Genomic DNA, 15,684 nt, shown 5'->3' on the forward strand with positions numbered 1-15,684 from the left:
TTTCTTTCTTTCTTTCTTTCTTTCTTTCTTTCTTTCTTTCTTTCTTTCAATTTTGAAGAGAGAGAGAGAGAGAGAGAGCAGGTGCAGAGGGAGAGAGAATCCCAAGCAGGCTCCACGCTCAGTGTGGAACCCAACATAGGGCTTGATCCCACAACTCTGGAATCATGACCGGAGCCAAAATCAAGACACGGGACACTCAACCAACTGAGCCACCCAGGTGTCCCTCATTTTTAAAAATTACATAAAACATTCACATGTTTTTCAAAGGCAAAACTATATAATCAGGAACATCCTCAGTCTTGCTTCCCTTGCTGACTTTATAAATAACCATGTCAGTCAGTTTCTGATTTCTCCTTTCAATGTTTCTTTTTATTTTTTTTAAATTTGTAGAACAATTTTTGGACGTTTATTTTGAGAGACAGAGACAGAGCATGAGAGGGGGAGGGGCAGAGAGAGGGGGAGACACAGAATCCGAAGCGGGCTCCAGGCTCTGAGCTGTCAGCACAGAGCCCGATGTGGGGCTTGAACCCATGAACCGTGAGATCATGACCTGAGCTGAAGTCGGATGCTCAACTGAGCCACCCAGGTGCCCCTCAATATTTCTTTTTAAAAACGTAAACAGGGGTGTTTACAGTATACACTGTTTATATGTATATGTATACAGTATACACTATATATATATATATATACACACACTACACACACACACACACACACACACACACAGAAAGAGGGGAGACAGAGTGAGAGACAAAGGGAAAGACCATGCCAAGTTCATGCCTGGGGTTATTTTAAATGAGACTTTGTCCAAGACATCTTTCCTCCAGAAGCAAGGCAAACTCATTAGAAAGAATGGATGCAGGGGCGCCTGGGCGGCTCAGTCAGTTGAGTGTCTGACTTCAGCTCAGGTCGTGATCTCGCGGCTTGTGGGTTTGAGCCCCGCATCGGGCTTTGTGCTGTCACCATAGAGCCTGGAGCGTGCTTCAGATTCTGTCTCCCTCTCTCTCTGCCCCTCCCTTGCTCGTGCTCTCTCTCCCTCTCTCTCTCAAAAACAAACACTAAAAAATTAAAAAACAAAAAAAAAGAAGGATGCAGATACTAAGGTGGGTTGTAAACAGTCAAGCAGGGGCACTGTCCATGTTGCTAAGGCAACTGGGGTCTGGGCCCCGGTGGAGGCATCACTGAGACACTCAGCAGTGAGTAAAGAGCCAGCCTTCAACACCTGCCACAGACGGAGAATATTCCAGACTACAGTACTGCCGGACCTTGCTCATTTACAAGTTGTGTCCTTAAACTTTACCAGTGGGGTGCTCGCTTCGGCAGCACGTATACTAAGTGTTCCCACTTTGCCTTTTGTGACACTTGCCCACGACGACGTCCTCAGTCACTGCTGACTACATGGAGAATGCCCGTACCCAACACAACGAAGGGGAAGCAACACTGAGGTCACTGAGCAAACGTCTGAGACAACCTAACGGGGGGCAATAACAAGGAAGAGGTGAACGGGGTCTATCCTACCAACCATGAGAAATGGCTCTTGAACAGCGGGCCCAGTGAACATACTGAAACGGGTACTTGTAGATACTTCTTCGGGAAACCCACGAAGTCTGGATCTGGGGAACGGACACGGAGGTCGGGACCTCAGGAGAGAAACAGGTTACTCACGTGTCCAGTTCTTTGGGGATGCCCCTGACATCGAGGTCTAGGCAGACCTTGTTGCGGATATCCTTAGGCTGCACGGCTCCGAGGGTGACGTAGGTGGTGTTCCTGTTCTTCATTATGGCGCTGGCAGCCGCACAGGGTATGTCGACGAAGGGGGACAGGGACATGATGATGAAGATAGGAATAGTCCGGATAAGCTTCTCCATGAAGGACCAGGAGGCTGCGTCGACGAACTGGCCCTCGTCGATGATGAAAATAATCCTTTCCTCTTTCACGGTCTGCACAAGGCGGAGACACAGAAAAGTGCAGTGGGACTTCGGGTTTTTAGTCACGTGTGCGGGTCTGCATGTGGACCCACTGAGTTTTGTGGGGCTAAATCAAAATCTTCTTTCCAGGTAATTTGTACTAATTTAGATTCCGGTAACTTGGGAGTTTGTGGCGATCGGGACAAAGCTAGCTGGAATGGATTTTCTTACTTGGTCAGAGCTTTGTGTAAAGATAATGTGTAGGATAAATGGGTTGTAAGCAAGTGAAAGGACCCACTACATAAAAATGACTGATATGTTTACCACAAGTCATTTTATTTATTTTTTTTAATTTTTTTTTTAACATTTATTTATTTTTGAGACAGGGAGAGACAGAGCATGAACAGGGGAGGGTCAGAGAGAGGGAGACACAGAATCCGAAACAGGCTCCAGGCTCTGAGCTGTCAGCACAGAGCCCGACGCGGGGCTCGAACTCACAGACCGCGAGATCATGACCCGAGCCGAAGTCGGCCCCTCAACCGACTGAGCCACCCATGCGGCCCCACAAGTCATTTTAATCTATGGACAAATGAAGATCTCCTGGGGGTATGAAGGAGACGAACCTCGTTTATGCTGTTCTAGCCTGACATATGGTCTATGGTACCTTGAAATCAGATCACCTGTCCCATTCCTTGGGTAGGCTACCTCTCCCCCAAATAATCTGAATGATTTATGCACTTGTTAAGCATTTATTGTGCATCTACTAGGGTCAGGTATTGTTCTGGGTGGTGGGGCTACAAGGATGAAACAAAGTGAGAGTTTACATCTTAGTGTCGGCCCCTTACAGGGCACATCCTGGATTCCACTGTGTGAGCTGGCTAAATGGAGAAGACCTCCCCCGCTCTTCCTGCTCTGCACCCCTCTTGGCTCCCTCTGGGACGAGACTGGGTTAACCCACTCGTTCCCTCCACATTTTTACAAACAAAAGTAGCAGAGGCTACTTGAAAATTTCACATTTCGTAAGAAAATCTCATAAAGTGTTATGACCCATTTTATCACATTTACACGATAAGTCTACTCTTATGGCCCCGTTCTGTTACCATATTTAGCTGTTCATTGACCTTGAGGACATTTTAACGGATGGGGAGGTTAGCATTGCATTGGTTTTGTTTTGGATTGATGCCTTTAAAAATACGGGGGAGATAGGGGCCCCTGGGTGGCTCAGTCCGTTAAGCGTTGGACTTCAGCTCAGGTCATGGTCTCGCGGTTCGTGAGGTCATCCCTCCCAGACTCATGCTCTTCTCTCGCTCTCAAAACTAAATGTTAAAATATTTTTTTAGCAGGAACTAAAAAAGCATGAATTCTATAGTGCATCATGGGCCCTGGTTTCTTCATATTTAAAAGGAGAAGGTTGAACTGGATGGTCTCTAATTAATGTGACTAAAAGCCAACATCTACATTGTACTTAATATGTTCCAAGCACCGTGTGAGGCTCTTTCTAGAAAGTAACTCATTCTCCCCTCGCAACATTCCCAGGAAGTGGTACTATTGAAGCTATGCCCTGTGAAAATTTCAGTTAAGCAACTTGCCAAGGTCACACAGAGAATAAATGATCTAAAGACAGTTGTCTTGGTGCTTAAAGCGCAGCTTTAGCAGTGGTTTCCAAACTCGGCGGTGTGTCAGAAACAACTGAGAAGTTTTCAAACAAAAGCCAGCGACTAAACCAATCCCTAAGCCCAACCCAAGTCCCTTGGGATCTTTAGGTGCAGAAGTAATAAACCCGTGTGTTTTGTTTTTTCATTTTCCACAGAGATTTTAATTCAAGTACAATTTAACGATGTTATATTAGTTTCAGGTGCACAAGATAATGATTCAGCAATTGTATACATTACTCAGTGGTCCTCACGATAAGTGCACTCTTAATCCCCTTATTTATTTCACCGGTTTCGCCTCCGCCTCCCCTCTGGCAACCACTCTTTCGTTCTCTGTATTGAAGAGTCTGGTTTTGTTGTTGTTGTTTGTAAATCCATGTTTTTTTGTGGTTTTTTTTTTTTAATTTTTTAAATGTTTATTTTTGAGACAGAGAGAGACAGAGCATGAACGGGGGAGGGTCAGAGAGAGAGGGAGACACAGAATCCGAAGCAGGCTCCAGGCTCCGAGCCGTCAGCACAGAGCTCGACGCGGGGCTCGAACTCACGGACCGCGAGATCATGACCTGAGCCGAAGTCGGACGCTTAACCAACTGAGCCACCCAGGCGCCCCTGTAAATCCATGTTTTTTAAGAAGCTTTCTGGATACTTGTAATGCCAACTGTCCAGAGTCTGACATTTTTGAAATTACTCCTAATGCCTCGCTTATTTGCCTGAAGCGGAGAAGGAGAAAGTGGTGGTACAAATCTAAGACAATGCCACAAACTTGTATCGATCATTTATAATGTGCCAGACGCTGTGCTGTGCAATAATAATACACAAATGAATCAGGCTCCCTGTCCTAAGAAGCCCACAATCGCCTGAGAGGCAGAGACACCCATATAAGGAACAAATTGTAATACTGTATGGCAAATATAATAAGAAATATGTTCAAAGTGTTACAGAAGCAGGGTGGAAGAAGGATCAGTCATGCCTAGCACTTTGGGAGTTTTCACCAAAGAAGTGACGTTGAAGGATGACTAGCATTTCTCCAGGTTAAGAAACAAACAAAAAACCAAAACCCTTTGGACTTATGTCATTAGCCCTGGGAGTGATGTGGACAGTATAAAGCACGGGGTGGCGCAATTTACACATGTTCTGGCAATTACGTGGAGAATGAACTGGAGAGGAGAGGTCTAAGGCACAGAGCCTCGTTGGGAAGCCATGGAAGTCGTCCAGAGTGACAGAACTTGAACGACAGCAGAAGAGAGGGAGGAGACATCCCCAGGGAGAACTGAGTAGCTGTCATAGAAATGGCAACCGATGAGGAAGAGAGCAAAGATAATTTCAAGTGATGCGTGAATGAACTTGCCATTAGCTAAATCAAGGATCGGAATGAGGAACAAGGGGCCCTGAGGGAGGAAACACAAAATTTAGTATTAGATGCTGAACTGAACGCGAGTTTCTACATCCACGTGTTACATATGGAAGGCTCTTGGAAAGCTGGTTCTGGGTGCTTATGAACGAGGTGAGGACTCGAAAAGAAATCTGGTGATCGTCCACATTCGGTGAATTGTCATGAGGTTACTCAGGGAACGAGGTAAGATGCGGGGGGCAGGAGGAGGAGTGTTTCTGACAAAGAGGCGCCGTTCCAAGTGTGTTTACACAACGTTCCAAGTGTGTTTACACCACCCTGTGAGTCAGGTACTGCTATCTGCCTATTTTATAGATGATTAAACAAGGGCATAGGTAAGTCAACTTGCACAAGGTTACCCAGGTAGCAAGTGATAGGCCTGCGGGTTCAAATGTGGGTAGCGTGGGGCGCCTGGGTGGCTTGGTCGGTTAAGCGTCTGACTTCGGCTCAGGTCATGATCTCACGGTCCGTGAGTTCGAGCCCCGCGTCGGGCTCTGTGCTGACAGCTCAGAGCCTGGAGCCTGTTTCAGATTCTGTGTCTCCCTCTCTCTCTGACCCTCCCCCGTTCATGCTCTGTCTCTCTCTGTCTCAAAAATAAATAAACGTTAAAAAAAAATTGTTTAAAAAAAAACAAATGTGGGTAGCGTGACTAGGGAGCCTCCACACATGACCCCTTGGCCATATTGTACCTCTCACAGAGCGAGAAGAAAAAAGGGCTGGTCTCAAGGAGAAGCCAGACTCCCGGGAGTAATGTGAAAGGGACCCCTTTCAAGCACAGCTAAATTCTGAACAGACTCTTGACTTGAGGTTTGGAAGGAAGAAAGGAGAACGAGACGCGGGCTGTGTTAGGATAAAGCTCTCACACCGGTCGAAGCCTTTTGCCGGTGGCGTCTGAACCCCTCCGGCCGCCTCCCGGTTGCCCTTGCCCCCGACTCGACCCACAGCGGCTCTTACTTGCTCCAAGATCTTCATAAACAATGCTTCCAACTGCTTTTGCTTTCTGAAGGTGGTCATCTTGGAAACCTCTCGTGAAATAGGGAACTGTGCAAAGAATCAGGAGAAGATCAGGTATGGGAACATAGCAAAGGGCGCTACTAGCTGTGTGACTCGGGGCGAATCACTTTCCCATTCTGCGCCATCGAATCCTCATGCGTTAGCTAATTCATGGCGTCCCTTCCGGCTGTCACACGCGATGTCACTGAATCTAGTAAGATACAGGAAGTAACGGGGCATACTCTGTCTTTGCACTGGCAGTCTCCTGGACCAGCTAGTCCAGTGTAGCTATGATGGGAAGGTGAGAGCCAAAGGAATCAGCGGGTTTGGGATTTTTTTGAGTATGGTATTTCTAGATACCTCCAATGTCTCAGGAAGGGGGATGCTCATTCAAAGACGTTTGGGAACCATTTCCTCATCACCCAGATTCTCCACATGAGAAAGGAAAAAGGCGATAAACGGCCAAGAGACGCTAAGGCGTCAGACCTCAGGCAGGGGTCGCTGCGCGGGCCCTGTCCCTCTTTCCTGCAGGCGTCAGATCTAGTGACTCACCCGGACGTGGAAGATGTCATTCAGAAGACAGTGGAACTTCTCGTCCAACAGTGTCTTGACTTTATTTTGAAGGTTGGTCTGTCGTTCTTTATAATGTTTACAAGTATCCAGACCTAGTACACTGGCCATGAATATCTGGATGGTATAAAAATTTTGATGGAAGCTGATCTTAGTCAACGCGATAGCAATCGTCCTGTTGGTGAGAAAGTCAAGAAGCAGAAGAGAGTTCTTAAACGTATGCTTTGAAAAGAAGAAAGAACGACGGAACGCTCCGGGTTTTCGTAGTCAGTTACAACAGAACTTTCCTATATTATCTGGAAGCTGTTCGTTACTCCTGCTTCAGATACACCCCCTCATCCCGCTATGTCCCTGAGCCCTCCTAACTGACCCTGGCTCTGCCCTCTTCTACGGCCCCACTCCCACCACCTTGCTCTAGGCCCTCAGACTTTCACCCGCACTGCTGAGTAACATGCTCCTACCCTTGCCTAGTGCCATGATTCGACGCACCACCTTTACAGAAGCCCGACGTAACGGGATCGAAGCCAATTCTCTCTCCGATCTGCAAGTCTTCAGCGGCTCCCATTGCCAAAAGGTGTAAGCCTACGCTTCTTTTCTGTGACATACAAGCCTTTTCCGGGTCTCAGTGTGCCATTTCTTGCCACTCTGCCCAGCAGTCCATCCTCTACCAACGAACTGGTGAGACATCCCTGAACACCCAGAGTGGTTTCTTTCTTCTCCCCATGCCTCTGTGCGGGCTGTCTCCCCAGCCTGGAAGCTTACCACTCCTCACAGCCCCTGGTAACCCCTCGTCTCCTGCTTGTCTGCAAATCTCAGCTCAGGTGCAGCCTCCTGGAAATCTTTCCTGGAGCCCCAAGGTTACGTTACATACAAGGTTGGGTTTGTCCTAGCTTCTGCAGTATCCCGGTTGCACACTTCAATCACTGTCCTCACCGATCCTATTTTCATCATCTCTCTCTCCTCTTCCGTGAGCAGTTACGTAGCGGCATCGATTGGGCCCCTAATCCAAAATGACTAGTTTCTTTATAAGAAGGGGAAATTTGGGGCGCCTGGGTGGCTCAGTCGGTTGAGCGTCCGACTTTCCGACTTCGGCTCGGGTCACGATCTCGCGGTTCGTGAGTTCAAGCCCGGCATCGGGCTCTGGGCTGACAGCTCAGAACCTGGAGCCTGTTTCAGATTCTGTGTCTCCCTCTCTCTCTCTGACTCTCCCCCGTTCATGCTCTGTCTCTCTCTCTCTCAAAAATAAATAAACGTTTAAAAAAAAATTAAGAAGGGGAAATTTGGACACAGACAAGGCACAGGGAGAACACTATATAAAGGCAGAGATCGGGTGATGCTTCTACAAGCCTACAATTGGTAGCCAACCACCAGAAGCTAGGGAAAAAGGCAGGGAACAGACTGTCCCTCACAGCCGTCAGCAGGAACTAACCCAGCTGTCAACCTAGGTCTCCGACTCCCAGCCTCCAGTACCCGGAGGCAATACATTTCTGCTCAGGAAGCCATCCAGTTTGTGGTTCTTTGTTATGACAATTCTAGCAAACAAATACAGCCCTCAACAGTTCCCGGAACACAGTAGGTACTCAATAAGTGACGGAATACATGAATGAATAAATAAATGTCTTCTGGTTATTATGAATAACCAGCGACGTTAAAGATATTTACAAACTGGCCTTTCGCAGGCTTGACATTGAAAAAAGAGTAGAGGGGCGCCTGGGTGGCTCAGTCGGTTAAGCGGCCAACTTCGGCTCAGGTCATGATCTCGCGGTCCGTGAGTTCGAGCCCCGCGTCGGGCTCTGTGCTGACAGCTCAGAGCCTGGAGCCTGTTTCAGATTCTGTGTCTCCCTCTCTCTGCCCCTCCCCCGTTCATGCTCTGTCTCTCTCTGTCTCAAAAATAAACGTTAAAAAAATAATAATAAATAAAAAAGAAAAAAGAAAAAAGAGTAGAAATACAGGTAATGTAAGGTTTCTAAGCATATTCCCCTTAAAGGCTTGAGGTCCGATGGTGAAGGGACATGAGACACCATCGTCATCTCAGTCACCGTCACCGTCACTGAGTATCACTCTGTCCATGAGGCGCCACATGACATTTCTTGTATGAAAACACATGAATGGGGTGAGATAAGTACATTGGCTCTGCCTTCCAAAGGAGAATCCAGACGCCTATCATTCTCTATCGCCAGCTGGATAAATTTCTGTTTGTTCTGCTGACCCAATCTTGCCCCCAACGTCCATGCCAGGAGTTCTCAAAGTGTTTGCACACCGGGATTACTTAGGGAACTTTAAAATATTGATATCCAAGCCCCGCCTGGCATTAAATCAGGATCTCCAGGGGTCAGCCCAGCTTCTCATTTTCTTAGTTCAATCTGTTTATCATCTATTACCTATTTAGTACAGAGGGCATGGCACCCAGTAACTGATAGACTGTGGGTAGTTCACAAAAGGCGAATTACATCGAGGAGAGGAACGTGACAATAAATGAAACTCTTAAGGACATCAGGAATCTCTGAGTTCTCAAGAAACGATCATGGCAAGACACTCACCTGTGGTTCTCACCTTGGGCCAGATACTCAATTTCCATAAGTATCTGGCTTTTTCCATATCCTGATAATCCTTCGTACATTAGGACTCGGCTGCAGTTGGACACCAAAAATTCCTTCATACGACACATGAAGTATTTGATCTCCTTATCACGTCCTGTAATTTGCATTTTTTAAAAAGGGAGCAAACCTAATCAACATAAAGTAGTCGAGACATATATAAAAAAAACACATAGTGATCACGCTCCTACAAATACCTTTAGAATTCCCATGGAATTGCTCATGACCTTTCTTGAGATACTGTGCACTTTAAAAATTTTTGAAACCTTTCTCTGGAGCTTTCTAGTTACGGTTTTATCTGATCCCCACACGCTGTGAGGCCAAGTATTCTTAGAACGCTCATTATAACGTCCATTTAATTTTAGTGTAGAAAACGGAGATTTAAGGTAGCAAACTGCTTGGATTACACAACCCAGAATTAAACCAGGGTTGTCTGACCCTGGTCCTTGTGTTCTTTTCCTTTTTCTTTTCCTCTATAGCCCACGAGAAGTAATCTATAGATTATTACATTGGGAAATAAATTTATTAAATTAGGGTTCCCATGTTAAACAATTATGGAAAACATTTTTTATTCCTACTTTTGTGAAAGAAACTTGCTCTCTTCTATGAGAAATGATCCTTATCTCAGGGCTAGTGGAAACATTATCCGTACTAAGAAAATTCAACTTGCTTTCAAAAGTCATGTGTAGATTATTTCTATCACAGGAACAACCGACATTATAAAATATAGTCTTTTTCTGATTGTGAAACTCAACACATGCTCGCCATGAAAAATACGGAAAACTAAGAAGAAAATAAACATCACCTTGGTCACAACCCTGACACTTCTTTTTCTTACATCTTTTTAAATATATGTAATAGGAAGCCTGCCTGAGATCTGAAACCCAGCCCACAATTTTGGGAACCTTTCAGGGCTGGTTCTTTCTTCTTTGCTGGATTGGGCACTGCTGGCGGGGGTGGAGGTGGGACCATTTTGGACCCCTTCACAGAGCAAACACGTAGCCCGGTGTTATCTAATGTCTAGTGAAAACCAGGACGATTACTCTAAGCTTAGATGTTTTATACAAAGCAGCCGAGTGTTTACGTGGTAAGGCAAATTTCTGGGCACGATTCGGGGAGAACCACTCTGCAGGTTTCACTGCTTCATTTGGGGGAAACGTTCCCTCTCTGAAAATGCATTTGAACTTCAGTATTGTGAGATGCGTCACACTCTTCTTTGGCCTGAACCTCACGGAGGTAACTCAGAAAAGTCACGTCACCTTGTTTCTCTCCCAACGAGGCCCTAATATCTGGGACACTTTTTGAGTATAGGTTTGTTAACATCTACGCTGTTAGCATATACGATTTCATTTTCAGGAACTCTTGTTTAAAAAAAGGGTATTTCCTATAGTCCTCACCTCTGACAAGTTTCTTGTTGGCTAGAGCGATAAGGAAAGGTTGTGTGGGCTTGATCTTTACCTCACAGCGATGGAATCAGGGCAAAGAGGCGCCCAGACCAGATTGGGAAACATAAGCAGATTGTGCCAATGTGGCCTGCTATGGCAGTCGGATGGAGTCCTTGGTCTTATACAAGGGGGTTAGGACTTCCATTTGCTGTCAGTCGCCGTGACAACAGTCATATCGTAGGACGGGCAGTAAGGCCTCGGAGGAGGGTGAGGGTGAGCATTCCTTCTCCTTTCCAGCCTTCAAGCGTCTGGGAATCTGTATTTACAAGAAGTGATTAGACTCTGAAAAACACACTACTGAGGATCCAAGTACCCTTTTCAGTTCTGGAACTGCTGCCTTCTTTCTGCTCTGCTGAAATCAAGATTCTGTCCTGATATCCCCCCAAAGTGTGGGACAGAGCCTCCTCCTGATTGTCCTAACACAGTTAGGACCAGGATTTAACTTATGATGATACTTTTAGGGATGTTCATCTAACAGAAGAAAATTACAAGTGTTCCTAGAAATGGCTGTCTTCAGATTCCACAGGCCTATCTTCATGACGGTCTCTTCCCCCAGAGGGTGTATCCTTACCTCATTTTAGGCCCCCTTCCCTGTCTAATCTCGTGTCAAGTTAGCTTTCTCTTGATATGCTTCCTGTCACCAAGAATCACAAAAACACCACTGCCATTGCCAGATAGATCATAGATCTAAATGTAAAAGGTAAAAACAAAGTTTCTGGAAGAGAATCTAAAAATAGATCTTCACGATTTGGGGTGATGGAAAACTTTTAAACAGTGTACAAAAGCACTAACTGTCAAAGACCAGATTTATATAACCTAGATTATACTAAAATACAATATTCTGGTCATCAAACACATCACCAACAGGGTGAAAAGGCAAGCACGGGATGGGAGGAGTTACGTACAAGAAACACAAACGACAGCGGACCCGTGTCCAGAATATACAAAAAATGCCAACAGATCTAAAATAAAGATACGACCCAACTGGAAAATAGGCAGCAGAGTTGTATAGACGCGTTATAAAAGATGATGCCCAAATGGCCAACAAATATATGAAAAAGGAACTCAACCGTATCAGGGAAGCACAAATGGAAATCACAGTGAGACACTACCACACACCCAACAGAGTTATGAAAATTATGAAGACTTAAAACGAAGTTGTTGGTGAGGATGAGGAACTCTCCTAACACCGTGGGTCAGCATATAAGTAAATACAGCCATTTTGGACAATTATTTGGTATCATCTCCCAAACCATCTCCCAAACCTCAAGAGAAACACGTACGTGTGTTCGCCAAAAGACACACACAGGCATCTATTTTTCCATTTCTTCGCCTGGAAGGTGATTGTACGCCCATTTTGTGATCATTCGTTAGGAGGCACGCTTAACGCTGGTATACTTTTCTGTATGTTTTGTTATAGTTCAGTAAAGAAGCTTAAAAATCACGGCTTACTACCTACCCAGCAAAGGGTAGCCCTCATTTCTGTTGCAGATGAGGTATGCCATACCAAACATGCTGAAGAGAAGAAAAGAAAAGATGTTAGAGTGAGAACCCGGAAATATAGAAAATTCCACCAAGTGCCCGGACGGTGATTTGGCAAGCACATGCCGTGTGCCTGGCACGGTTTCAAGTCCTCCGCCCACGTACCGCCCTTTACCCCGGACAAAAACCTTACGAAGAAGGTACGATATATCCATTTTACAAATGGGGAAATTGAGATGCAGAGCGTTTAATTTGCCCGAGGTCCCACGGGGAGTGGTGGCAGGAACGGAGAATACCGACAGAATCAGTATCTATAACCGGGCCAGTGTATACACGCTTGCCCACTGCGCACTACTGTTTCTTGAAGGAGCCTTTTTAGTCAAGTGGACCATCCCCTTGTCTGCACTGCCATACCGTTGTGTTATGTCTCTGTTATAGCACGTACCAACTTCTGCGTAATACACAGCTCACGGGGCGTATCGTATATGTTGGTCTTCCCCATTAAATTGTGAACTTTCAGGGCAGGACCCAGGCCTGTTCGTATTCGTATGTGCATTTCGACACTATCTCATCTGCAGAAATGGTATAGAAGAACTAGGAGGAGGGCGGCCTTTGGGACGAGACGGTCCTGAATTTCTGTGGCAGACGGACCGCATTGATGGCCCCACTTCTTGAACCCTACTTGTATCTACGCCCTGGGCTCTGTCACTCTACAGAGCCTTCCTGCTGTGGGCTCATCCTTGTGAATGCTTTGCCCATGGGATGTTTTTTGTTTTTTGTTTTTTGTTTTTAATTTTTGTTTGAGAAAGAGAGAGTGAGCAGGGGAGAGGGACAGAGGGGGAGAGAGAGAGAATCTCAGGCAGGCTCCACGCTCAGTGTGGATCCCGAGGCGGGACTCGATCCCGTGACCCTGGGGTCATGACCTGAGCTGAAATCCAGAGTTGGACGCTCAACCAACCGAGCCACCCAGGTGCCCCTGCCCGTGGGATGTTACCAAACGCGACACAGAGGCTTGACAAATGCTTGGGCTTTGGGCTTGCTCTCTCTTGCTCTTCTGATATTGCCATGAGAACAGGCCTGGGCCAGGCCGATGGAGGATGACACACATAGAGCCAAATCGTCTCATTTATATCAGCCAAACTTCCCACCTACCCACCGTCCCCCTCCCCCCTGCCCCCCGACATCGTCCTGGATCAGCCAACAAACTGCTGAACTCCAGGCATGTGAACAGGCATAGACAAGATCAGCCAAACCCAGCCAAGATCAATTGAGTCCCACATATTTGTGGGATAAGTAAATATTTACTGTGGTATACCACTGTATTTACTGTGGCTTCCTATAACGGAGCGTTATTGTGGCATTTTGAATCTTGGCTCTTTGTTTGCCAGATTTACGACCACGGACGTAAAGTCGTTACGCCTCTGAATCTCAGTTTTTAAATTTATAAAGCAGAGACAATGATAGTGCCTCTGTGATGTGGCTGATACTAAGAATAAACTACGTATTTTGAGGTAAAGTGCCTAACCCTTAAGAAGGACTCACACAAAAAAATTAGTAGTATTCATTCACTTATTCACACAGCATTTTATTGATGGTCTATGCAAGCCAAGTACAGTGCTGAACCCTGGGAATACAAAGACGAAAAATAAAGACTCCTTGAACCAACTGCAGCCCTGGTACTGTTATATGATCCTTTAAGACCTAGATTCTAGCTCGCTAATATAAAGAATAAATACCTTTCCACTTTCCGTATTACTCATTTACTTGTTATTAACGAGTGCCTACTATGTGCCAAGCCCTGGGAGTATTAAAAATGAACAGGAGATAGCTACTATCATCAAAAAGCTCATAATGTGTATCAGATCAGCAATCATGATGGGTATGTGCTAGAGTTACAGAGAGGAGGAAAATGCTAAGTTGACTGTGATTGTCCCAGTAGACAAGGGTGGGGGAGGGGATGGGGAGGACACTCTATTTAGACAGCCCAGAGGAGAGGGCACAGGAGGAGATACGGCTGGAAAGGCAGATGGCTGTATGTCATTTTGAGGGATTTGAACATTATCATGAAAATGACTGGAAGCCACTGAAGGACTTTAAGTTCCAAGGGGATCCCTACGTATCTAAGCTGGGCTTCTGGGGAACAGATTTCACTAAAGACCGAGAGGAGGAAAAATATCTCACACTCTTTTAGCCCCGTCCATGCCTGGCACATAGTTGGTACGATCAGTAAATACTTAATGGTTGGCCGCTGTGTCCATCTGGGTCCCAAAAGATACTCAAATGAGGGGTTCTCTGTTCAGTTTGCACCACCTTTGAAGAACCACCCTTAGATTATCAGTAGTGAGAGCAGGATGGGATCATACCACTATCGTGATGCTATACTATCAGTAAGATAGAGAAGGACGAAGGATTTGGGAAATCTGGGCCTCGTTCTGGGGAAGGAATCGGTTTCACTTTCATAAATTGCGTTCAAATCGGGCACGGGTGACTGATGGTTTTCGCTATCCTAATTTTCCCACTTCTTTACTAAAAAAAAAATACCGCAAAATCAACGCCCCACACTCACACTTTCTCATTCAGTCCCAAACACTGGTAGACGGGTCCGGGGTCCGCAACACCTTTCATGACTTTCTTTGGAAGCTCTTTGAAAAAGTAGGCTGGGAGGTTGCTGCCATTGTAGGTGACGGAGTCACAAGTCACGGTTCCTGGGTAGTACATCATCATCCTGGCAGCTATGTTGACTTTTTGGCCAATCACTGAAACAGAAGGGAGCAGGGCAAAAGCCGGGGAGAAAGGAGCCATTGAACTAGCAGAATGCAATCTGGAACACACTGTCCCCAAGTGGCATGTTCTTTAGGGACTTTTAATAGGAATTACGAGGAGTAACTGTCTAATGTTCACAGGAAAGGGTTATAAAGGCGGCCTCATTCCATGCGCTTACAGCCTCTACAGATCCCCGCGAACGACTACTTATTTCTGATACGCATGCACAGCTCAGAAACCCACACTTTGCAAGCAACGAGCTGCCAAGGGGCAAAGCTACGTGGCTGGGCTCCAAGCTTTCAGAGGGCAGGGCCCCTGTCTCGCTTAGCTATCCTTCCTCCCCCAAGGCCGGAGGACAAGGCGAGGAGAGAGGAGGAGTTAGCTCAGCGCACCTGTGTATTCATGCCTCACAGAGTGTCCGACGATTCCACAGAAGACGATCCCGCTGGCCACGCCGATGGAAACGGTACTGGCAGCCGGGAGAAAGCAAGAGAGTTGTAAGGGAAAGGTACTGAGCGGAGAGAAAGCGGGGAGGGTGGGGACACGATGACGAACGGGGCAGGGGAACGGGCAGGGGGGCAGGGAGGCGTTTCGATAGGTAACTGTCTTCCCTTGTGGGGAGTTTAGGGCGACTGCCCAGGGCCCGGACGTGCGAAGGAGGCACAGCTTGAGACGCAGAACTAAGTTCTCGGGAGTGACAAATCACTTCCCTTTCCTGCTACTTTTCAATACCCATCTGAGCCACTTTTCTGGAAAATAACCTCTCACCACCGCAGGTGGACTTGAATTGCTGACACTGTAAGCATTGTAACCAACTCAACGATGTTTGTTACGGCGAGAAAGAACAAAGTCACGGAGGAACTCAGATGTAGTGTGTGGCCGTCA

At 46.4% G+C, this 15,684-nt stretch overlaps 1 protein-coding gene across 4 annotated transcripts in view; it reads right to left on the reverse strand.

The window, feature by feature from the left end:
• Positions 1–15,684, reverse strand: part of ADCY10 (adenylate cyclase 10) — a 75,085-nt gene that overhangs the window by 36,073 nt on the left and 23,328 nt on the right. For all 4 annotated transcript variants that reach the window (XM_049635144.1, XM_049635142.1, XM_049635141.1 and 1 more), the window contains exons 11-17: positions 15,192–15,268; positions 14,603–14,792; positions 12,014–12,069; positions 9,053–9,206; positions 6,495–6,687; positions 5,904–5,990; positions 1,666–1,940 (exon numbers count right to left, since the gene is read on the reverse strand). In XM_049635144.1, coding sequence (XP_049491101.1) covers positions 1,666–1,940; positions 5,904–5,990; positions 6,495–6,687; positions 9,053–9,206; positions 12,014–12,069; positions 14,603–14,792; positions 15,192–15,268 — 1,032 coding nt within the window. The remainder of the gene's footprint in view (positions 1–1,665; positions 1,941–5,903; positions 5,991–6,494; positions 6,688–9,052; positions 9,207–12,013; positions 12,070–14,602; positions 14,793–15,191; positions 15,269–15,684) is intronic.

This window comes from Panthera uncia, chromosome F1 (assembly GCF_023721935.1).
Source record: "Panthera uncia isolate 11264 chromosome F1, Puncia_PCG_1.0, whole genome shotgun sequence".
NCBI lineage: Eukaryota > Metazoa > Chordata > Mammalia > Carnivora > Felidae > Panthera > Panthera uncia.